This window comes from Phascolarctos cinereus, unplaced genomic scaffold, assembly GCF_003287225.1.
Source record: "Phascolarctos cinereus isolate Bilbo 61053 unplaced genomic scaffold, phaCin_HiC Scaffold_1;HRSCAF=81, whole genome shotgun sequence".
Classification (NCBI taxonomy): Eukaryota; Metazoa; Chordata; class Mammalia; order Diprotodontia; family Phascolarctidae; genus Phascolarctos; species Phascolarctos cinereus.
Window position 1 is genome coordinate 272,171,907 of NW_027555514.1, and position 25,841 is coordinate 272,197,747.

General features: G+C 40.5%; 1 protein-coding gene across 1 annotated transcript in view; it reads right to left on the bottom strand.

Moving 5' to 3' along the window:
• The window catches only part of LOC110205577 (tyrosine 3-monooxygenase-like), a 53,653-nt gene that overhangs the window by 22,191 nt on the left and 5,621 nt on the right, over positions 1-25,841 (bottom strand). Inside the window, exons 4-7 of the mRNA XM_020982273.2 lie at positions 22,271-22,338; positions 16,742-16,792; positions 9,616-9,761; positions 1,611-1,746 (exon numbers count right to left, since the gene is read on the bottom strand). Of these exons, the coding sequence (XP_020837932.2) occupies positions 1,611-1,746; positions 9,616-9,761; positions 16,742-16,792; positions 22,271-22,338 (401 nt within the window). The remainder of the gene's footprint in view (positions 1-1,610; positions 1,747-9,615; positions 9,762-16,741; positions 16,793-22,270; positions 22,339-25,841) is intronic.

The following is a 25,841-nucleotide window of genomic DNA, read 5'->3' on the forward strand; positions in this document are numbered from 1 at the left end:
CAAATTATAGTTAGTTTTAGATTTTTTAAAGTCTGGCTAGAATTTGCTCTTATCGTTCTTTCCCCACAAACGGATTACTGCTCTTGGAAATGTGCATTCCCACCCCCCTTCTCCTCACATTTCTATTGTTTGCTTAATTTTAAACAGTACCCTTACCCTCTACCACTGAGTGAAACATACAGTTTACTTCTTAAGCCAGAGTTTCAAAAAAATGTTGTCAGAGTTTTGCAACATCCCTTGGGCTAACCAGAGACTCCCTGGGGTTCCACGGAACCAGGACTGGGAATCAGAGCTCTAGTCAGAGGTCTAGAATGCTCAATGATCAACAAAGCAACTCATGTCCAAGGACAGAAGGGTGACTCCTCTCTGAACCACAGTGTACAGTGTCTGTACACATGTGGCCATAGAGTATAGGTTGTGGTCTGCTTCCCTGCCAGAGGGCCTCTGGAAGAATGCAGAGAAGAGGAAATGAGTCCTTGGTGCCTCCAATCTGACTCCCTTCGGAGATCTTCCTCCTGACCGTGTGGGAGCATCTGTCTTCTAAGGTCCCAGTATACTCCCAGTTCGTAAAACCTGCTCTTAGGAAAGGAACTGAAATGATTGCAAATTTAAATTGTTATTAATTTTTTACTCTCTAGAGGGAAATTTCCATTTTAAATTTCATCTCTAATTGGAAAATGAAAAAAGCATTGTCCTTACTGGGAAGAGTTTCAAGCATTTCAAGCACCAGAGAATTTATAGGCTAGTATAGAGTAGGAGAGAGGGGTGCTATATGGGATGGTGGTAGAGGACCATCCTTGAGCCCTTGAAGTAAAACTGTGTTGGTGGTTACCTAGTCTGCTTACTTGTAAAAACACCATTTGGTCCCCCATTTTACACACAGATGCCATAGTGATTTCCCTAAAGGGTGGGTCTGATCATATCAAACACACACACCTCCCTCAGTAAATTCCAATGCCTCCCCTCTAACATCAAATAAAAACTCTTGTGTTTGGCATTAATGCCCATGACAACCTTCCTACCTTTCCAGTCTTCTTAGATGTTTCTCCCCTCCACATAGACCAGCCATACATTAGACCACATCTGCCACCTCCATGACTTTGTACTGGCTGTTTCCCATGTCCATTATGCTCTCCCTACTCACTGCTACCTCTTGGAATTCTTGGGTGTTCTCTCCTGGTTCTCCCAGCTGTTAGTGCCTTCACCTGTAAAGTTCCCTTGTCTATATCTTGTACAAAGAGGTTCTATATGGGCAGATGTTGTAGCGCTCCATTAGAATGCAAACACTTTGAGGGTAACCCTTATTTTGCTTCTGTTTTTATGTCACTTGGCATATGGTAGATGCTTAATAAATACTTGTTAATTGGTTGAAGGAATGCCAATCTCTGCACCCTGAGTAAGGGAGGAAAGGAGGGGGGGATATATTCAGAAACAGATGAAATGTAAAAAAACCAAAGGCATCAATTAAAAAAAAATACCAGCTTCCTAGGAGAGATTCCATAAACAATGTCTACAGGGCTCGATTCACAGGGAAAACAAGACAACAAAAGCCATTGCATCAGGCAGACCACAAAGCACCACAGGGAGACGATGACCAGTGAGGATCTTACGGTTCCGGAGAATGCGTGGGGGAGGAGGAATGTCTGATGTACTGGGTACTCTGGAATACGCGGAAGGCCAGGCTGGCAAGGAAATCACGAGCAGACAAGAGTCCTGCAGCCGGTCTCAGTTGAAAACCAGTTCTCTCTGAGTGCCAGGAAGAGGAAGAAAGATTTCTGAGAGGCTACCCGTCAATTAGCGCAGTTAGGTGGTGCCATAGTGCATAGAAAACGGCTTGGAAGAAGGAAAACTCATCTTCCTAAGTTCAAATCTAGCCTCAGACATTTACTAGGTAGGTGACCCCGGGCAAGTCATTTAACTCTATTTGCCTCAGTTTCCTAATTAGTAAAATAAGCTGGAGAAGGAAATGATAAACCATTCTAGTATCTCTGCCAAAAGAACTCTAGATTGGAGTCATGAAGAGTCAAATATGACTGAAAAATGACTTAACAACAACAAACCAGTCAATTGCAGGGCCCTGAGCCATTCTTTTGGAAATTCTTTGATAACTTGGCACAGAACCAGCTTTGCAACCTGAAAATAGTGATTATGCTGGATGTCAAAGTACATAGAGGGCTGGGCTTAGAATCAGGAAGACCCGAGTTTGAATCCCACCTCTGTGACTCTGGGAAAATCATTTAATATCTCTTGGCCTCAGTTTCCTCATTTGTAACATGCAAACAATAACAGCACCTACTTCACAGGCCTGTTATGAGATTCAAATGAGATAATATTTATAAAGTGCTTTATAAAACTTAAAGTGCTATGTAAATGCTAGTTATTATTACACAACCAAAGCAAGGTAAGAAGCCAGATCTAATCAGGATAAATGTAAAGTTCTATGCTGGGGTTCAAAAAATCAGCCACTCAAACACAAGATAGGATAGGTGTGGTTAGACATCAACAATCCATGTAAAAAGGCTTTGGATGGGTATAGTTTTTTCTCCAATAGGCAGTGAGGATTAATTTTAAAAGAGTATCATTTGTAACATCCTCCTTTCCCTCCAGACAGCTGGTGGTTAAATAAATAAACATTTACCACCACACCCCTGTGTGTATGAACATAGCACATTCTATACCTTGGGGTATCATCATCTTTGTATTTCCACACCTCGAGGAGCAAAGAAAATGGCTGTCATTTTTGTTTAGTCATGAAACTTTCCATAATGTTGAAAAGGCCTATTATTGTTGCCAGGAAGAATAAATATATAACTGGATGTTCATTTGAAAAGAACAGGAGGATGGAACTGGGAAAGCCAGGGAGAGGCATGGTGGTGATGAGCTCAACAGGAGGGCAGGGAATGATGGGAAGACAGGCATGAGTGGAATGATGGCTGCTGGACAAGACTGAAAAAAAAGGACTTAACTGGCCCTACCACATTGTCAGTGTGTACATAAGCTCTCTCTTGCTCTCTCTCTCTCTCTCTCTCTCTCTCTCTCTCTCTCTCTCTCTCTCTCTCTCTCTCTCTCTCTCTCTCTCTCTGTCTCTCAGCCTAAGACAACCTTCACAAAGAGAACTAAATAAAATAGACTTTTTTTAACCTAAAAAACTTTGTTGGTAATGAGTTCCAGGTGGGTTGCAGAGCAAATTCCCAAATCGAAATAGTTTCCCTAGAAAGAAACAATTGGGTCTACTTGTACTTCTGTTAACCCTGAAAGAGAAACTCAGAAGAACCTCCCTGGGCATGTCCCGTGGACTGAACGGGTGCATATTCTGTGTTGGGCAGTCCCCAGAAGTCATGTCTTCCTTATTTCGTAGTCATTTCCAGGGGCCATTCCAAATGTTGAGCTGGGTTTTAAATTTATTTTTTGACCTAATTATCTCAGAGATCACTAATCTCTCTATACATGTTGAGGGTAGTGGAGGCCCACTGGGAGGATCTTGCCCATGACTTTTTCGTCTGATATTTCATAATATCCATTTAATGAGAGAGTAATTAGTTGGCTCATGAACCAGTGTTATGGTTCTGTGCTTTCCATATGTAATGGCAAAATTCAAGCATCACAGTGGAGTTTATTTTAGGAAATTGTGCTAAGAGATTCATGACTCTGCCTGGAGAAATGATGGGGGGCTTGATGAAAACTCCCCACATTGCCTCTTCAGGCAATTTGTTTGTTTGATAACAGTTGAATTTTCTGGCCCGAGGACTGAAATTATCAAAAATATGGTGGGGAAAAAATAAAATTAAACCTCCATTTTAATCTAATCTTTCTTCCAGATAATCATCTATGGTATAATTGAAAACATACTGGATTTGCTCATAAGACCTGAGTTTAAAGGATGTTAGTTTCGTTGAAGTACTTTAATTTTTTTGTCTTTCTTTTGCTGTTTGTTGTTATAGGGGATGACTATAGGGAAGGGAGTGGGTGTTAGATATGAAGGTGATATGAAAATAAAAAGTAGCAATTTAAAACAAAAAGATATAGGTTCAAATTCCAATTCTGTGGTCTTCTTGAGGACTATATTGAGGAAGACCTGTGTTTGAATCCTGCCCTTTTTGTGTACTGTGTGAATGGGGATAAGCTCATTTAACTGTTCTAAGCTTCGGTTTCCTCATTTGCAAAAAAAGGGGAGGAGGGGAGGATAATAATATCTGCAGCTCCAACCTCACAAGCTTACTCTGAGACTCAAATGAGATAATGCATGTAAAACCACTTTGTAAACTTTAAAGCACAATGCAAATGCTGCTGATTGTCGTCATTATTTGTATGAACTTATCATAGTCTTAATTTCCTCACCTGTAAAATGAAGGGGTAGACTCTGAGGTCCTTTCTAGTTCTAACTCTGGGAAAGGAAGGAAGGAGAGAGGGAGGGAAGGAGGGAGGGAGGGAAGGAAGGAGGGAAGGAAGGAAGGAAGGAAGGAAGGAGGGAAGGAAGGAAGGAAGGAAGGAAGGAAGGAAGGAAGGAAGGAAGGAAGGAAGGAAGGAAGGAAGGAAGGAAGGAAGGAAGGAGGGAAGGAAGGAAGGAAAGAGAGAGGAAAGGAAAAGAGAAAGAGAAAAAGAGAAAGAAAGGAAGGGAGGAAGGAAAGCAGGGATGAAGGAAGAAAAGAGAAGAAAAGGGGAGAGAGAAAAGGGAAAGAAGGAAGAAAAGAGAGGAGGAGAGAGGAAAGGAAAGAAAAGGGAAGAAAGAAAGGGAGGGAGGAAGAAAAAGAAAAGGAAGGAAGAAAAAGGAAGGAAAGCAGGGAAGGAGGGAAGAAGAAAAGGGAAGGAAGATGGGAAGAAAGGAAAGAAGGCAGGGAGGGACAGAAGAAGAAAAGAAAGAAGGAAAGAAAGGAAGGAAGGAAAGAAGGAAGAAAAGGGAAGAAAGAAAGGAAGGGAAGAAGAAAATGGAGGGAAGGAAGGAAGAAGAGGGAAGGAAAGAAGAACAAAAAAGCAAGCAAAAAGAGAACTTAACTCCAGTATACCTATGGAGCCATTGTGGACAAAGACATTACTAAACGCTATTAACTCAGGAAAATTGACCTGGCTCCTGAACAGGGGGAGGGGAGGACAGGCAGGCAAGTGGGACATCCTCTAGATAATTTGGCAATGACTCAGAGAGGCAGCCAGCAGAGAACACAGGAAATCCACCCTTTGGGACTAGAAAAATAACTCCTCAGAGGGTTTCCATCCGTGGATCACCATCCCTAAAACCATTAAGCTTACTTGGGTACCTATTGTTTAAAGTGCCTTAGGGATAAGCACTACACTTTGTTCGTGGTGGCATGCCTCTCAGCAGTGAGTACCCAAATCTGCACATTGAAAACACTCAGAAGATGTTTGCTGAATGAATAAGCCTGTGTCAGAGAATATCAAAAGCCAGGGAGTCCAACCCAGAAATCCCCAACAAATGGCCCCTAAGCCTTTCATTGAGGACCTCCAGGGACCAAGAACCTTTTACCCCCCAAAGCATTTCATTTCATGTCTGGATGTCTCCAGTTATTAGGAAGTCTTTTTTTTTAACATCAAACAAAAAAACCAACAAAAAACCAGTCTTTCTGTAGCCTCCAACCATTGCTCCTAGGTCTGACCTCTGGAGCTAGAGAACAAGGCATTAATCTCTCTTCCAAAAGATAACCTTGCCATACCTAAAGAATACTATCATGAATTAGATCAGTAGTCTTCAAACACCTACATGAGTAATTTTTTATTTTTATGGTGGTGATATTCTAGGTGGGGTGTGTGTGAATGTGGGGGGCAGGGCACGTGCTCACATGCACGTGCACATGCCTTCACACAGATGGGGATGAACAGAGAGGAAAACAAGACTGTGGTGGTGGGTTTTCCCTCTGGCACATGAGTAGCTGCACCTAACGGTGCCTAGATCAGAGTTCTGTTATAACTGCCCCAAGAAGCCAAAAACTGGCTCGGATGAGGCAAAGTGAGATGAGATGGCCTCTAAGTTCCTGTCTAGCTCTCTATATGGGATCCTAGTCTTCCTTTCTCCAGGCTAAACATTACCACGTTCTTCAACAGCTCTTCACCTAACATGGTCTCCAGTCCCCTCAATACCCTAGCCATGCTTTCTGGATTCCTTCCACTTTGGCAATATCCTTCCCAAAATGTTCTTCCTGAAATCTGGTCATCAGAATGTAACAACAAATCCTCCGGGTGTAGAGGCACACCCTGCTAAGAAAAGATATCGCACCTTTATTTGTGATGTCTGTTGTTTTAAATCTGAGAAAGGCAGACACCAGCTGAACCCCTCCCCATCTTTGTTTCTAAGGAGGATTTTTGCTTCATTCCAAACAAGATTCACCCCAGGACAAGAGGTTATGTCCCCTCTAGCCTTTATGTGAGCTCAGCTCGAGTTTGTTACTTTGGCAGGTGGATGACTGGCTATGTATTGGAGTCAGTTCAGAATTTGCTTTCAACCTAATTTCTTTTCACTCTTTTGAAATCAGCCATGGGTTATTTATTTTTCATTTTGCCAAACTTAGCAACAGCCTCAGGCTCCATCTGGCACCTTTCACTTAAGCTTCTGCAGGACTAGAAGGGAGTTTCCTCTCTAGTACTTTCTCCTTTAGAAAGCTACATTAGATTATAAGCAGTTGGACAGATGGGAAAGTGAGGCCCCACCTTGTAACTGGATGGGGTCCAAGGATTATCTCAAAGTCTCATCCTATTCACCTTGCAGCCCCCAGAGTCAGCCCTATTTGCCCACTGGCACAGTCCATTTTATTGACACCAAATTAGTGTCACTGTGATTTTTGGAGTTTCTACTTCCATGTTGGCATCTCAGGTGGACCATTCTGGCTGCCATGTTCTTTATAATGAATGCCCAATTCATGCGGTGTCAAGACATCACCTTGTTGATATCATTGCTCCTCTTTGAAAATGAAGGACAAATAACAACAATGAAAGCATTTCTAAACCAGACATCCCCTTGGGGCCACCATAGCCTCTCTTCTGGAAATTAAACTCCTACATGTTTGATAGGTCCATATTTGCCACCTTCATTCTTTGTCCTTCTATCTCTGGCACATAGCACAGTGCCTAGGACACAGGAGGCTCGTCATTTGTGCTGGTTGATTAATTGATCCATCAGGAAAAACTTAAGTAAATCTATCAGGTACTATTTACAGTCAAAGCAAAGAAGTGGCTGTTATTCTGGTTAAATGTCCCTAATTAACTGGAATCATATTTGTCTGAGTTTCTTTAACTGGTTCTTTGATTTCACCTGTATAGGAAAGTCCCTCTATCAATTAACATCAGCAACTGCTCTACAACTTAGACACTTGTGTAGGGCACATAGCCTAGGTAAGCAATTTGCCCAGAGTACCATAGCCAATGTGTGCAAGAACTGAGATATGAACTCAGGTCTTCCTGATTCCAAGGCTAGTTCTCTATCCACTGAGAGGTGTTGAACATGAGGCTAGAAACACTTCCAGCTGTGGCTGAAACCAGATTAAGATGTAATTGGGAAATATGTAAGAAAATAAAATATAATATAGCATAGATAATGCTAATGTGTGGTTTTCTAAGTCAATATGTGCTGTGGTGATTCTTATGTATGGCTCAGTGGTTGCATTTCTATTGGAATATGGCATCACTGCCCTATACCATGTTTGCCTCTCAATCATTCTCTTGCTTTGGACTTCTAAGAAAATGAGGCTGGGGAAGTTAGGTGGCACAGTGGATACAGCACCAGCCCTGAAGTCAGGAGTACCTGAGTTCAAATCTGGCCTCAGACCAAGCACTTGACATTTACTAGCTGTGTGACCCCGGGCAAGTCACTTAACCCCAAATGCCTAAAAATTTAAAAAAAAAATGAGGCCAATGGCCATAAAATAAACTCTAGGGATTTAGTGGACAAACACCAAAATAAAAAAAAAATAAACAAATGAATGAATGAAATAAAAACTATCACCTTCTCCGTTGTAATCTGGAGTCAGTACATATCGGATTCTATTTGCTACATTTTTCCCATCTACAGCTATAGCTTAGGAAAGATGATTTACTGAGTAACAAGGCATTGAAAGGCCCTCATTCCTTAAACGAAGATTCTGTTGTGTTCCCTAAACCAGAAAATTGGATTAATCCATTTTGGAAAGATTTTCAGGAATAAGGATTATAGAACACTCAGTTAACCAGGCTGTTGAATTTAGCAGAATATTTTCTTCTTCAATCTTGCTGATAATTGAAGTTTGCTGGGAAGGCAACATGGGGGAGTGGAAAGAGCACTGAGTTTGGCATCGGAGGACCTAGGCTTAAACTCTGGTTCTGCTACTTGCTATCTTTATGACTTTGGGCAAGTCACTTCATCTATCTGGGCCTCAGTTTACTCATCTGTAAAATGAAGGAGATGGAAGATGGTCTCTGAGGTCCCTTCCAGCTTTAGACCTAAGGTCTTATGGATTGTATATATAACTGGAATCCTAGCACTACCCCACTATGATATATGTGTGTGTCTGTGTGTGTATACATACATACATATATATACACATACATACATATACACACAGATGATACATTTATATAATTATATTTATATGTATAATCATATATAATATGCACACACTACATATATCCATCTACCTATCCTCAGACTTCTCCCTCAGACACTTTCCTTTCCTACATTTTTTTCACCTATTATATCATCTTCTCCCCCTCTCCATCCCATCCTGTTCCTCATACTCATCAGACCCTCCTTTTGATACTCAGCCTATTTCTTTCGTGTTAACTCTTTTCTATTATTTTCCCACCACTTCTCTGTCCTCTAGACCCCTATTCAGGAATTCCCTTCCCATAGCTCAGATCTATTAAGCTGACTCATCCCTGCTTCCTCAATAGTTTTGGGCACAGGAACCCCTACAGGCTATTGACATGATGGGGAGGGGAGCTCACTGACTCAGCCCTACATCCCCTAGTCCTCTGTGATCAACAGTAATTTACCCCACCAGTTTGGAAATGACTAGTTTGGATTCATTTTAGGTGGAATAATTGACTGCCTAAGCAATATGATTTGAGGGAAAACAAAGCCCAAATGCACTCTGTAAGTTGTCATCTTTTCCTGAAAACTATTTGTCCTTCTGTTAGTGGTTCATCAAGTCTACAGATCATCAATTTCAGTAATGTCTGAATATTGGATAACAAGGGAGAAGGTGGGTTTCATTCCATTTTACAAATGAGAAACTGTTGAAATTCTTAATGATGGAAGGAGCCATACACAAGGGAAAGAAGACAGAAGGAGGAGGGAGAGGGAATGAAAAAGACAAAGAAGATGAAAGGGAGAAGGAATAAAGGAAAAAGAAGAAGACAAAAAGATCTTCTAGAGGTGCACTTTTCTCTAGGGGATATTGAACTGAGGTCACTGTTGCTCCCTCTTTGCCCTAACTCCCCACCTCAGAAATATATAAAATTGTGCAAATTACCCCCAAACCTACTGCACCAATGTTCCCCTGTCTCCCTGGGGTTCTTCAACCTTGCTTTCACATCAGAAGGACCAACTGCCTTGAACTGGAATGTTATCTCCCAGAGGCAAGAGGCTTCAGAAATATGATGGAGTCTCAAGGCATGTAGGAAAGGATGACTTGCCTTTTAAAAATCTGGATACATCCTGGAGTTGAGGTATATGGTCTTCCGCATAGCCACAATATTCTTCCAATTGCTGAAAAGCATCCAGGTACTCTTTGCAGGCATAGGTAGGGTAAAGACTGCGGAGTTTCCTGTAGATTACTTTCCTGAAAAGAACATTTCTTTCTTATAACTGGACCCTTTCTGGAGTTTTATCTAATAATAATGAGTTCAAATCTGTCCTCAGATAGTTACTAGCTTGTGGCCCTGGGCAAATCACTTAACCTTGTTTACCTCAGTTTCCTCATCTGTAAAATGGAGAAGGAAATGGTAAACCACTCTAGTATCTGTGCCAAGAAAACCCCAAACAGGGTCATGAAGAGTCAGGCCCCATTGAACAACAACAACAGCGATGATGATGACGATGATGATGATGATGATGATGATGATGGTGATGAATATGTAGACAATGCTTTCCATATACTGTCACATTTAATGGGCACAGTACCCATGAGTTAGGTACCATAAGCATGATTTTTATCCTGAGGAAACTGAGGCTAAGAAAGTCAGAAAAGCTTGTCTAAGACCATAGGTGGGATTTGAATACAGGTCCCCTGACACCAACGCTGTCAGTCTTTCTCCACTACATCACTGAAAGATGGATGGTATCGAAAGAAATCATAAAATCAAGTATGATTCCTATAGCTGATTGCCCATGGATCTGAGGCTAAAAAATTAGTATCTTCATACATAAAATATCTACCTCTCATGGTTACGTTGAGAGTTCAGATGGAAGTATGGAGGCAAAGCCCTCTATAAACTTTGCGAAAGTGCTATGGAAATGTTGCCTGTAATTTTGAGTGTGACGTTGGGGGCTGAGCCAACAACCTTCTCTGTAAAGAGGCTAGATTAGACGACCTGCAGCAGCCAGGGAAAATGAATGTAGAGATGGTTTCCCTTTTGGCTTTGTATGCTCAGCATTTGGCACATAGTAGAAATGTAGAGATTTAGAGATGGAAGAGACATTCAAAGTGATCTCTTCCAAAACTATCATTTTAGGATTGGGGAAATTGAGGCCCAGAGAAGATGAAGTGACTTGGCCATGGTCACACATGGTGAATACATGTGGGTACTAGAGCATAGGGCGGGATTGAATCTCAGCTTGGCCATTTTACTACCCACACGACCTTGGGAAAGTAATCAAACTTCTCTGGGCCTCAGTTTCCTTCTCTGTAAAATAAAGAGGTTGGCCTTGAAAGACTCTAAAATCCCTTCCAGTTCTAGACCAATGATCTCATTATCTGTAAGATGATGGTGCAAGACTAAATGAGCTCAAGGCCCTTTCCATTGGTGAGTCTATTCTCTTTTGTGGGTTAATTTTTATTTAGGGCATGCTGTGGGCAACAAGGGAGGTCATGGGCACCCTGGGAGAGAAGGGTGTGGAAGGAAGAGGCATGGAATAGAAAGAAGATAAAGCAAAAGAGGGGAAAAACTTCTTTGGGTTTCACAGTTTTGCCTCACGTTGCCCCTGCCCGCAGCCAGCAGTCCGTGCCCACCCAGAATGACTCCTTAAGACATCCCCCCCAGCTGAAGGAACCCAGGATTCCTTTCTGCTCTAGGGCATCTGGCTGAAGACTCTGGAGCGAGCTCCCAGCTGCATTTGGAAGGCTCCCATTGCACACACCGTGTTTCTCTAATTCAAAGGAAACAGGCAATAATGAAATGGCAGGAAGCCTTGTAAAAATGGCTATCCCTCTTCATGCATGGCTCTGGGGTTCTAACTAATTTATAAACATTGTTTTATGAAAAATTGAGATCACTCTTGGAAATGGCTGGAGAAAATGACCTTCTGCTTGTTTTGCTAGTGTATTTTTCCCCCTTCTACAGCTATTGTTGCTAAGGAGGAGATGGCCAGTGTTGGGGAATGACTATCTTTCCATCCTACGTATTTCTTTTGTTACCCCCCCACCCCCTCAAAAAAGAAAGAAACTGAGTCAGCCAATGGCTACGGTTAACAGATCAATCCATGTGTGGAGGAGGCTGGCTCTCACCCATGGTGCAATTAGGAAAATCACAGAAGGACAAATTCCATTGACCCTTCCAGTCTCTTTTCAGCCTGATCTTTGGGCAAATGTTCCAGCCATGTTTTTCCATGGCCCTTCCTTTTGGTTTTTATGGTGAACTCAAAGGCAAGGTTTCATTAACAGTGGACTTAGTACCCCAGGGGAAAGTCCTGTTATCAAAGAGACTTGGGCCTGGATCTCTTACCTCCAGTAGCAATGACCAAGTTAGGGACAACACCTTTTGGCTAAGCTGAAGGATACAAATTCCTGCTCCCAGTACCTGGGCAGACATGTACAGGAAAGGAAGAAGCAACAGGAAGTAAGGCTGTACTTGAGAGCTCTTAGGTCATGATTGTCAAGTTGGGTTTGGACCATTTCTAGTAAAAAGGACAAAGGAATGAGTAGGGGAAAGCTGTCCAGAAACAGCATTGCATCTGGCATCAGAAGACTTAGGGCGAAATCTTGGTCACACTACTCTTAACCTGTATAACCCTGGGACACTTACTTCACTGAAACCTCAGTTTCTTATCTGTATAATTAGATGGGTTGGTGAGATGACCTTTCAGCTTCCTCCCAGCTTTAAATCATATGAAAGATATGTTTTCATTGCTTTGAACCAACTAGTATGTAAGAGTTAGGATCACTTCAGTGGTCTTTGGGACAGATGAAAACCAGCTAGTCTGTGTACCATGTAACAGATATCCTGAGAGACAACATGGCATAGAGGATCAAGAGAGTCAAGAAAACCTGGGTTCAGATCTTGTGTCTGAACCCATATTAGTTGTGTAAATCTGGTGAATCACTAAATTCCTCAGGGGGGAAAACAATTTAACTTATAGGCAAATTGCCAATCTGCATCTTGGAAGATTTTTTCACACTGGGAGTGCCCCACACTGATAGGTGGCAACAGCGTTCCAGGCACTGCAGTGGTAGCATAGAGTTCTGTGCTTGGAATCAGAATGACCTAAGTCCAAATCTTGTCTCCAACATTTACTAGCTGTGTGTTCCCGAAGTAATTTATCCTTTTGTGCCTGATTTTTGTACCTGTAAAATGAGGGCATTGGCTTCTATGTTCCCTTTTGCCTCTAAATTTTTTATCCTATTAAATCACAAATGGAGATAGACTTACACATTAAATAACAAAGTATTGTTTCTCCAATGTATTATTTTGTCTATAACAAATGGGATTCTGATTGGTCTAAGTACCGGATGTTGAGCTGATGATATAATGGAAGGAGATCTAGATCTTGAGTCAGAAGGCTTAGGTTCAAATATTATCTCGGCAGCTTCTGGCTGGTTGGACCTTAGGCAAGTTGTTAAGTCTTTATGGGGCTGTCTCCTTATTGGTAAAGGGAGGTAGCTGGACTTGAAGATTTCGGGGGTCCATTTCAGCTCTAAATCAATGTTTCTAGTTCATCAAACCATCAAGGTTTGGAGTTGGAAAGGACTTAAGAAATGACCTAGTTCAACTCTCTTCATTTGACATTTGGGGAAACTGAGACCAAGTGAGAGGAAGTGATGAGGCAAGTGGACTAAAATTGAGATCTGACTTTGGAATCTAAGACTTTTCTTCTATGCCATGTTGCCTCCAACATATAAAGTGTTACTCAAGCCCCAGCACCAGGGTCCCTTTTTCCTATGGGGTGTGGTGTGCCCCCCTCCACCACTGATGCTTAATGTTATTTACTTGTTGATTCATTAGGGATGGACTCAAATAGTCCCAGCCTTGGGGTTGTTTTGGAAGCCAATTGTTCTGTTCTTCATTCCTTTTTTTTTCATTCCTTTTTATGGGCATGTTGCAATGCAAGACACAAGAGTCCAAGGTCTTTCCATAAAGGCCCAAGGAGGGAATTTACACTATGTTACAAAGTTCCCCAGCCCCACCCCCGAGCTTTGCTGAGGCCATCTCAGGCCCTCATGTAATGTCCATGACCCTCTACCACAGCCAGAGGATACTTTGGTCATAAATCTGAGAGCTAATTTGGGGAAACAATTGATGTAATTGGTCCCTAGGGCTGCTGGGCTGGGCTGTGTGGAGAAGACAGACAGCTGCCTCTCCAAAAAGCCTTTCCAGAGGCCATATGGGGACTAGTTCTGAATGGACAAGAGCTCATTGGAGAAGAGAGGCAGGAGAGAGCCACAGCGAATTATCGTTGCAAGTAACCCCTCCAGTCATTTGGCGCCAAGGGGCATTACATTCCTAATTGCTCCTGTGGTTTCGAAAAGCCTGAGATCAATTGTCCCAAACACCCCCTGTTTTAATAATGACTCACATTTCTGTGGCACTTTGTGGCTTATGAAACATTTTCCTCATAACCCTAGCCCTTTGAAATAGATAATGAAAATACTAGAATAGAGGATAGCAATGGAGAGGCAGTATGGCATGATGGCTAGAGATCAGGCCTGTGAGTCAGGAAGACCTGAGTTTAAGCCCTGTGTCTGACTCATACTGGATTATGACTATATGCAAGTCACCTCACCTCTGAATACTGCAGGTATATCTTTAAGGCACCGGTTCTCAACATTTTTTGGTCCATGGACCCCTTTCAATGATGACAAAAAAATGTTGTAAACCCCCTGGGTAATTTAGTATGCTACTCGTGATATTTTGCAATTATTTATGGCTTAAGGTACAGTTAGAGCATTTTTGGCCTGCACCCCTTGGACCATAATCAGGCATCCTCAAGGGGTTTGCAAACTCAAAGACACCATTGCTCTAAGGATACAATTTGCAGAGCGAGTACCAGTCAGTATCATTGAAACCACAGGTCTAGTCTCAAAAATTGAGTTATTAGCATATCTTTTTTTTTGATGGAAAAATAGGTACAGAAATGCTATCAGTTGGTAATCAGTAAGCATCTATTAAGCCCCTACTATGTACCAGGCACTACATTAAGTGCTGGAGATACAAAGAAGGGCAAAAGACAATCCCTGCCCTCAAGGAGCTTACAATCTAAGCGAGTTATGTGTGGTCACAAAACTGTCAAGCAGCAGATCTGGGGTTTGAACTGGAGCCCCCTGATTTACAATCCAGTGTTGTTTCCAGTAGACTATGATTAGAGCTTGAGACTTGGTCAGTTAAGGGGCTTCTTAGACATGGGTTCCAAATTTCTGAGTCCAGTTCCCCCACCCTCCCACCCACCCAGTGTGGGACCTGTCTCTGACTTTGAACATCCACACAATCATAGTTCTTTCCAAAGTACTTTGGAATCCTGAGATCAATATGGAAATGGATTATAGTTTCACAGATTTAGAACTGGTAGGGACCTGAGAAGCCATCTAGTGCAAGCCCTCTTAATTTACACATGAGGGAATTGAGACCCAGAAAGTGATTAGCCCAAGGTCACACAGATATTAAATGACTGAAGTGGGATTTGAATCCAGAGACCACTTCTCTATTCACTAAGCTATGCCACCTCTCCATTACTATTTTCTTTCTCTACAATTTCCATTACCTATTTCAGAGGATTTTTGTGAGGAAAATGTTTTGCAAGCCATAAAACTTTATAAAATATGAGTCATTATTAAGAACATGGGATGTTTGAAACAATGTTATAGGTGACAGGGCAATGGATTTTGAATCAGGAAAACCCAACTTCAGTTTCTATTTCACACCAGTTGGGTCCCTCAGTTACTAAATTTCTCTGTACCTCAGTTTCCTCATCTGTAAAATGAGGGGACTGAACTCAATTGCTTCTCAGGTTCCTCATAGCTTTAAATATGTGATACAATAACTCCAAATTCAGATCTCTTTTCTATATACTCAGAAACTTCTTAAAAGGAGGGGAAAATCCACTTGAATCGGCCATATCCACATGATACCAAAGCAATCAGCTTCAATGCATTGCAAATACAATCAGCCTAATTGCTTGACTGAACTAAGAGGTAATTCATGAATAGGTTAAGAACCCTGACAAAGAAGATAGTGCCTGAGCTGTGTTTTGAAGAAAGCATGATATTCGAGAAGGCAGAGGGGAAGAAAGAATGCATTCCAGGCATGAAGGATGGCCAATGCAAAGACACAAAAATAAGAATTCTCATTTCCTATTGGTTGGCATAGAAGGATAAGGTGACTTTTCACAGGACCAGAGATTCATAAGAATTTTGTAATCATCTGGCTTACCCCTTCCTCCTTTTACAGGGGAAGAAAGGAAAGCCCAGAGAGGAGAGGGGCTTTGTTTAAGGACCTAGCAACAGTTCAAATGCCTATTGTTTTATTGATGTGGGAACTCCCTTACGCAAACGACAACTTTTCTATAATTTATAGTCTTAGGGGGCTGCTTGAGATGGATAGAGGTCAAGTGACTTGTCCAGGATCACACAGCTATAATATAGCCAATGATAGCTTTAATAATAGCTATTATTTATATGGTGTTTTAAGATTTACAAAGTCCTTTAAATATATCTTCTCATTTGATCCTTATGACAACCCTGCAAGGTAGATACCATTACTATCCCCATTTTACAGATGAGGAAACTGAGGCTGAGAGAGGTTAAGTGGCTTCCCCAGAGATACACAACTAGGAAGAGGCAGAAATGGGATCTGATGCCACCTTCCTGACTCCAAGTCCGGTATTCTATCCACTAAGGCTGTCCCTATGTACCTGAAAACACAGAAGTAATAAATATTAGAGAGACAGCTGGGTGGTATAGTGGATAGAGTGCCAGGCCTGGAGTCAGGAAGACTCATCTTCCTGAGTTCAAATCTGACCTCAGATGCTTACTGTCTGTATGACCCTGGGCTAGTCACTTCACCCTGTTTGCCTCAGTTACCTCATCTGTAAAATGAGCTGGAGAAGGAAATGGTAAACCACTCTAATATCTTTGCAAAGAAAACCCAAAATGGGGTCACCAAGAGTTAGACATGACTGGAAAACAATTAAAGAGCAGCAATAAATATCAGATGTAGGATTCAAACCCAGGTCCTCTAATTTTTGATCTAGTGTTATTTCTATTACACTACAGTTGCTCATTCTGAAAATCAGTATTAAAAAGCACATTTCTCTACTTTTTAGGAAGGTTTTTTTTTAAAAAACATGCAGAGAATTTAAAACAAAATAATAAAAATATGATAGTACACTCACCAGGTAGAAACCTCTTGGGGTGTATACTCAACTTTTGGCAAAGGGTCTCCACTTAGGAAAGAAAAAGGCAAAGAAATTCCTTAAGGAAATGCCCGTTTTCAGTTTTAAATTACTGTGTCATCTATTACATTAGAGCTGAGATTTTATATCTATAAAGTTCAAAGAACATTGAAATTACTAGCTTATATGGGTCTCTCATAAACTGTGACTTCCATGACAGAGATTTGAATTTTCAAGACCAACGGTTATTTTTTCCATTTAACTAAAGAAAAAGAAAAAACTTATAACAAATATACATAGCCAAGCAAAACAAATTTTCACACTGACCATTTCAAAAATAATCTGTCTCAATTTGCATCTTCAATTTATCACCTCTCTGTTAGGCAGTAGGTAGCATGTTTCAACATCAGTGTTCTGATTAAACGTAAATTGCTTAGCAGAATATCTGGTATATGGTAGGTACTTAATAAATGCTTACACCCTTCCCCTTTCTCTGGAATCATGTTTAATCATTGAATCAACAAGTCTTTCCAAGTTATTTGATGTGATAATGTCGTTGTTACATACAATGTATTACATACATTGCATATAGGAAAACACGTTGTTTTCCTGGTTCTACTCACTTCAATTTGTGTTAGTTCATGTAAATCTTTTCAAGTTTCTCTTAAGTTATGATCTTCATTGTTTCTTACAGCAAAATTATATTGCACAACATTAATACAACCTAAGTCATTCATCCAAGCCCCCTGTTGATGCACACTCTTTTTGTTATTATTTCTTTCATACACACACACACACACGCAGTTATTATAAATGGTTATGTACACATGAGACTTTTTTTCTTTTTTTGATTTCTTTTGAGGCATGGGAATAGTAGTGATATCGTTGTGTAAAGGGTTACGCCTAGCTTAGTAACTTCGTGGACATCATCCTAAATTGTTTTCCATAATGGCTGGCCCAGTTCACAGCTCCAACAGTTTATTAATGTACCTGCTTTCCCTTGGTCCCTCCAATTGTTATTTTAATTTTTTTGTAAAATTTCCCAATCTTAAGGGCACAAAGTGAAACCTCAGAATTACTTTAATTTGCATTTTTCCAATTAGTAATGATCTGGAGCATTTGTTAGTATGGGTTTGTTTTTACCAGTTGAGAACTTCCCTTGCAGTTTCATGATCAGACCACCAGGTGGAAACAGAGAAAAACCATTACCAATGTAAGCTTGCCAGGAGATTACACATGAGAATTCTTTTCCAAAAAACAAACTTATTTTTAAAAAAAGATGACCTGATTAATTATCAACAATAAATTAAAGGGATTTTAATGTAACAGCAAACTTACAGATGATAATTCCTTAGAATAACTTAAACAAATAGAAATCCACCCTAAAATTCAAAAATACATCTGTCTTTGATAAACTCTTTTTAGTTTATCCCCTTGTTTTTTCTCTCATCCTTTCCTTAGTCCTACAGCACTTCCCCAACACTGGGATGGTTTAAGAAAGAGCTCTGGCCTTATTTGGCATCAAAACTCCCAGTAGCCTATCCTTGAGCCACTAACTTTAATTTATTTATTTTTTTCTTTTTTAAGATTTATTTTTAGTTTTCAACATTCACTTTTATAAGATTTTGAGTTCTAAATTTTCCCCTTCCCTCGCATCCCCTCTCCCCAAGATGGCATGCAATCTGATACAGGCTATGCATGTATAATCATATTGAACATATTTCTGTAGTAGTCAGGTTGTGAAAGAAGAATCAGAACAAAAGGAGAAAACCACAAGAAAGGAAAAAAAAGAGAGAAAATAGCATGCTTCAATCTGCATTCAGACTCCACAGTTCTTTCTCTGGATATGTATAGCATTTTCCATCATGACTTTTTTGGAATTGTCTTAGATCACTGTATTGCTGAGAAGAGCTAAGTCTATCAAAGTTGGTCATCTCACAATGTTGCGGTTACTGTGTACAATGTTCTCCTGGTTCTGTTCACTTCACTCAACATCAGTTCATGTAAGTCTTCCCAGGTTTTTCTGAAATCCCACTGGCTTTAATTTAAAAGGAATCTTTCCATACTTGCCTACCAAAATTTAGGAGCAACTGGTTGATATTTGGCTTCCTTTTTACCTAATGTCAACTTATTTGTTAGCAGCATTGATTAGTAAGCTTCTCCAAAAATGGTTTCCTATACAGAGTTTAAGGTGACACCATTCCTCACACATCATGACAGATTTTGTCAGAAGTTCTGTCGGAGAAGTTTCTCCTTGCCTTCTAGCTCAAGGAAGGACCAGCTTTACGGAGAGGCAGCGGGGTGCAATGGATGGAATGTTGGATCGGAGTCTTAGGATCTGGTCTGGCTTAGGGTCTGGCTCTGTCATTTACTATCTGGAAGATCTTGGGGAGGTAATTTCACTTCAGGGGAGTTGAAGGCTCTGACTCCTCATCTATAAAATTGAAAGGGTTAGACTAGATGGTGCCTCGTGTCCCATCCAGCTCTGGAGCTATGTTCCTATGAGCTCTAAATTCCCTCCTTAGTCAAATCTACGATCTATAGAAATATTTAAAAGAAGACACAATGGATCCCTTTAGCAACAGCATATTTCCCAGTTCCAACCATCTCTTCTTTCTTTTTTGGTTGTTTCTGAAAAGGGGCTGCTCCCTCCAAGCTTCTCCCTTGCTTCCTGATCAATAGGGAAGGAGGGACCATATTATGAAATTTCAATCACTTTTTTTTAATAACAGGATCAGACCCAAATCATTTCAATAAACATTTATTGGGCTTCTACTGGGGCATCGTACACTGTGCCAGGCTCTAAAAGACAGAAGTCAAACTATCTCCATCTTCAGGGATGTCTGATCAGGAAAGTACACAAATAAACATATACAAATTATACAGAAAGTAATCACTAAATAATTTGGAAGGAGAGGAGGGCTAACAACTGGGAAGATACCAGGGCCTCATGCCGCCTCTGACAAATACTGCATGGGTGATCATGTCCCCCTGTGAGGGACTCTCCCAACAACTATAAATCTCAAAGTGGCAGAGACAGTGTAAATCAACCTGGGCAGAGGACATTTCCTCACAGGAATGCTTTATACCAATGAAGTCAGAGGTCCGTTTTTTTTTTTTTGCTTTTTTGGTAAGGTAATAGGGATTAAGTGACTTGCCCAGGGTCACACAGCTAGTAAGTGTTATGGGTCTGAGGCCGGATTTGAACTCAGGTTCTCCTGACTTCAGGGCCAATGCTCTACCCACTGTGCCACCTAGCTGCCCCCAGAGGTCCATTTTTTTAAAGTCTAAGATTGTCCTGCTGGAAACATAGATGCTGTCATGTCAGCATTAACACTTTAAGAGCTCTGTTCACTGACTGACAGGGAGCCTTGACTGATCTCACTTCAAGAACCAATAGCTCTGGTCCTTTCTTCATATTGCTTTGTATTTATTTGCTTGCATGCCCATGCTGTGTTCCCACTTCCTCCTGTCACAAGAATGTAAGCTTCTTCAGAGACCCTGGGATTACAGCTCTAAAGCTGGAAGTGACCTCAGAGGCCGTATAGATCCACTTCTTCATTTTACAGGAAGCTGAGGCCCAGGGAAGTTAAATAACTTGCCCAAGGTCACAAAAGGAGAAAGCCTCAGAGGTGGGGTTTGAACCCATGTCTTCCGACTGTAACTAGCCCTCTTTCTGCTGTTAGCACAATGTCTTGCATAGTAGGTTTTTAAATATTTATTGAGCTGAATAGAGTTGAATTAAATTAAATTAGCATCAGTCAACTGGTCAATTAATGATATTCAAAAAGGAATTAATAATGGTCTAGTAATAAGTTTATTTAAATTTATTATTTTAGTTTTCCCAAGTTACACATAAAAAACACAATTTTTTCACTTTTTTTCCCCTGATTTTGAGTTCCAAATTCTCTTCCTTTTTTTTCCTCTCCCCCTCCATTGAGAAGGCAAGCAATTTGATATGGGATTTAGTAATAAGTTTAAAAGACATCATCCTTTATAAACAAAAAGAAAAATGGGACACATTAGAAATAGGATTCCTCCCAAGGAGTGTGTGCAGTAGCTTCTTTGTATCTCTTGGCATGAGGAAAAGATCTGATTCATAAAACAGCGAAAAAAGAGAAGACTTGCTCATGTAACACATTTCTCAAGCAGCGATGTGGACGGCCTCACCATCTGCTCACCAGAAATCAATCAATAAACACTTATGAAGTACCTACTATGTGCCAGGAACTGTGCGCTCAGGAAAGAGAGACTTTAACTGAGCACCATCACGGGATTGAAAATGGCAAGAATAGGCACATCATCTACCCCAATTTGTCACTAAATTCTATTGTTCTGTCCTTCAAAATGGCTCTCGGGTTTTCTATTTCTCCTCCATTCCCCTTGCCATTAAATTAATCCAGGCCTCTATCGCCTTGTTCAAGTTTTACAATAGGCTTCTTGCTTCTCTCCTTTTCAATCCATATAACATGTGTGTGGCACATTGATCTTCATTTATGCCACTTTCATCACATTGGTTCCTTGCTCAAGAACCTATGATGGCTCCCTATTGCTTTCCACATAAAGTCCAAACTCTTACTACTTGCTTTTAAGATTTTTACAAATTGACCCTACCAGTCAATCATTTCTCGCTGCTCTTCAATATGTACCAGGCATAATGTGACACCCTGGAACCCTAGTTTAAATCCCCTTTCAGGTATACTAGTTGTGTGACCTTGACAAAGTCACTTAATCTGTCTTAGCCTCATTTCCTTCATCCGTGAAGTGGGAATAATAATATCTACAGCACTTGTCTCATGGGATTGCATTGAATATATGTTTGTATGTGAATGAGATAATGTTTGCAAAGCCCTACAGAATTATGTAAATGCCCATTATTTTTTCCACATCAACCAGATTTATTCTTGGCCCTGTGCCTTTGCTCATGTTGCTTCCCTGGAAGGACTTCTCACCTCCTCTCTACTGATACAAAACCATGGAATCAGTATGCCAGGCCCCTGTACAGCACCAGAGCCCTTTGCCCTTCCCTCTCACCATCACCTTCTCTTTTGACAAGCATACTGCCTGCTGCTTCAGGGACGTTATCTTCATCAATAATTTAATCCAATCCAATCTGATTCAATTTGATTCAGTTTGACTTGAATAGTATAGCTGGAAAAAAAAAGTCTTAAGAGGTCTCCAATTCCAACCCATTTCATAAATGAGAAAACTGAGACTCAGGGAGGCACCTTGACTAGAACTAGAAGGAACCTTAGGAGTAATCTAGTCCAAAACTATTATTTTACAAAGGCCCAAGGAGATACCTGATACCTAGGTATGTAGAATTTGGAGCTAGAAGCCAATTTGTTTTACAGGTAAGGAAGCTGAGTCTCAAAGGGATTGGCCCAAAATATAGTAAATAAGTCAAGACTCAAACCTAGATCCTTTGAATCCACAGGTCTAATGTCTCCCGCCCCACCCCCGGAAATCATGCTGCCTCTCCATCTTCATTTAAATATAATAGATAAAAGGATTGTGTGATCTACTTACTCTCTGTAGTTGACAGCCAGTTCCATGATTTCTGCCCTTCGTTTCTTGTATTGCAGGTCAGCGTAGCCCTAGAGAAAGAAACATCCGTGACAGTAGCTATTTACAAAAAAAATGAGCATATCTCACAGCAAGAGTCGTTTTCCTTTATTGCAGGCCTGCACAACCTATGTCCCACAGACTGTTTGTGGCCCACCAAAGTGGCCTGCAGGCCAAATGTTGTACAGGGCCACCTGAAATCCTATGGCGGGCACAAGCAGCCCTAGGTTGTGCAGGCTGAACTTCGCATAGTCAGTTTTGCTGAGGAATTTGCATTTTCGCTGGCTGCCCAAAATTCTTTGGTGGGCCCCAAGCAGCATGTGGCCATAAGCAGTCTGTGATTTTGTGCAGACTTGCTTCATTGTGGGATGTTCAAAAAGTTTAAGAGACATAATTTCTGAGTAATTAGTAACTTTATTAATTATACTAGCATGTTATTAATAAAAGAGGTCAGTGGCACTCTTGAATGCTAAAGATCCTCATAGTGGTAGGCTCACAGTTTATATGCTCTTGGAAGACTGGGTGTTCCTGAACGTAGCACTTAACTCTGATTGGTTAACAATTAATGAGAAAATGAATATTAAAATGAGAAGTGGGCCATATTTCAGCAAGGGTCTTGCCTAGGTACATCACTTGGATCACCCAAGTCTTGGTCAAAGAGACATCAATTTCCATATCACCTGTCTGACAAAAAGGAGAATCCACATTTTCCCACACCTGTCTGAGCAAATGCAGTGAGCAGGAATTTGCCCATTAGCCCGAACTTAGAATTTCTTTCACTGTCTTTGATTAGACCTTTAGTCTGGGTAAGTCTTTGAGAAAGATTTCCCATACTAGTTGCACTTCTAGACGAGAAAGTAGAAAAGGGGAAAAACCCTGGTCCTGGTTCAATAGTTATTAATACAGGAGAGAAACAATCATTTCTCTCCGTTGAAATGTATCAAGGAGGCCCATAAGCTAAGATTTTCAATTTGTTGGGGTCTTTGACTGTCAGACAAGACATCTCCAAAGAGCTCTGGATTTGGAATCATGGTGATTCCTTTGGCTCTGACAGTCAACAACAATAGCAAATTTAGTTTTTGATCAATCTACAGATGATCTGCTTCAATAAAACATAAGCTACTTGAGGGCAGGAACTGTTTCATTTTGAGTCCTTTCCAGTTCCAGATTATAAGGCACTAACTTGCATAAAGTTCAGTTAAGACATACACCAAAAAAAAAAAAATCTTAGAATTCTGAGTTAGAAGGAAAAGGAAACTCAGAGAAGTGAGGGAAGTCTTCTAGATAATAAATTCCAGAACCGGGATTTGAACCCAAGTCCTCTGATTCCAAATCCAATTCTTTTCCTACTACATAACTACATAGATATCTATGTAGGAGGACTATGGTATCAATTGCTTTGACTGAAAAGATAAGTTAATTAATTAACACAAGTATGACTTTTTTATTAACCAGGGGAAGGATTAAAGGTAATGTTGTATGTCTGGGACTTTCCAACCACCACAATTTTCTAAGAAATTACAGTAAGTCAGTGATGCAGAGGGCAATGGAGAAAGGTGTGGGTGCAAGGTATACGGTGGGTACAAGGTAGCAATATTTACAATAGTGACATATATTCAACAAGTGGCTTAAGAGGATCTATTTGAGGAAATGTACAAATGGAAAAGGAGATGAGTTGGTCATACAGAATGACCATATAGTCAGACATAAAGTTACAGCATTTTCAGAGACAGAAGGGACCTCAAAAGACATCTAGTCCAACCTGTATTGGAATAATAATCCTTCCTACAAGGTACACAATAAGTAGGGATTCAAACTTTGATTTAAGGCGTGTGATGAAGGGTAATCCATCACCTCCCAAGGCAATCTATTCAAGTTTGTGGTAGCTCTCTTTATCTTTACAGTTTTCCTGATATTTAGTCTAACTTTTCTTTTTGCAAGTTCCATTCATTACTTGTAGTACTGTCTTCTGGGACCAAAAAGGAAGTTTAACTGCACTCTGTGGGATGTATATTAAAATATTTTAAAATAGCTGTCATGTTTCACCTTCACCAGCATCCCCCAAGTCTTCTTTTCTCCTGGATAAATATATCCCATTGTTTCAACTGATCCTCATTTAGCATGAACTCCAAGACTCCTTCATCTATTAAATGAAAGGACAAATGCTCCCTAAGGTCCCTTCCATCTTTAGATCAAAGATTTTGTAGTCATATGACCATTCTGCTTACCCTCTTCTCATCACTTTCAAAGTTGCCATTATCCTTCCTAAACTCTGGGGTCTAGAATTGAAACTTTAGTGATTCACTCATACCTGTAGAATATAAACAATACCTAGAGGCAGGCCTTTGACCATGATGGATAGACCGTCTGTGAAAGATCTATGCAAAAGCATAAACAGCAATTGAATGTGATGAAAAGGCATAGATGAGTTGATATTGACCGTGTTATTAAGGAGATCACAGCTACATTTAAGAATGAAATTGTTGGTTGGTTGTTGTCCTTCATGCTTGAATTGAACCAAGATGACATCATTATGTTGGGGTCAAGGTACAGTGTGTCCAACTGGGGCTGATCAGACCAATGTAAGCTTGGAAGGCTCTGCCACAGGTCAGGCACAGATAGTCCATGTGAATGTTTGGAGTAGAGATGGCCCTAAATTAAATGACACCCTCAAACAGGTCTTGTCTAAGATAGTACCATTCAGTTGCTTTGTTGTTATTGTTGTTTTGTTTGTCTCTAAATTTTGTGCAGATAAGTTTCAGCTTTCTATTCGTATGAGCTCATTGCTTGCTTCTCTCACATCGGAAAACATGTGACTTAAGTCCATTGTTTATCACACAGGGTAGAAATATGACTACAGAGAACACAAACAGCTATTATTAACAATTGTTGACTTTCCTTTGGAAAATGGGAACACCCAAAGTTATTTTTTCTGCAAAAATATCTTGCAAAGAATTGCTTTGTAATATACCAATGAAATTGCTCCAGCCCTGGTCAGTGAATTGCACAATGTAGTTAAGCACTAGACTTGGAAATATTTTAGATTGATGTTGTCTCCCTCTTTTGGCCTACCAAGGAAACAGCCTCTTCCCATTCAAATGCCTCCTGAACGTTGACTCCTCCCAACATAGAAACTACTCTTCTTGGACAGTTGCATCACCATAAAGAAGTTTGCTGTAGAAAGTCATTTGCAAAGTTCTCACTGTTTTTCTGTTGTGTTTTCATCTAGGATGTCCTTGATGTGTTAATAGACAGTAGGACAATAGACTCATAGATAGTAAGTAGTAGAAACAGAATTTAAACCCAAATCCTAGATTTTATAGAAATGTAGCAGCAATCATATGAATTGGTACTACTGATGTTTTCTGTAGGCCAGATTCATAGTATTAGTGCTAAAAGGGCCACAAGAGCTGATTTAGTTCAACTTCCTCATTTGTAAAATGAGGAAACTAAAGCCCAGAGATTTGGAGTGACTTGGCAAAGGTCACATAGATAAATATTGGAAAACATGGGATTAGAACTTAATGTCCTGACT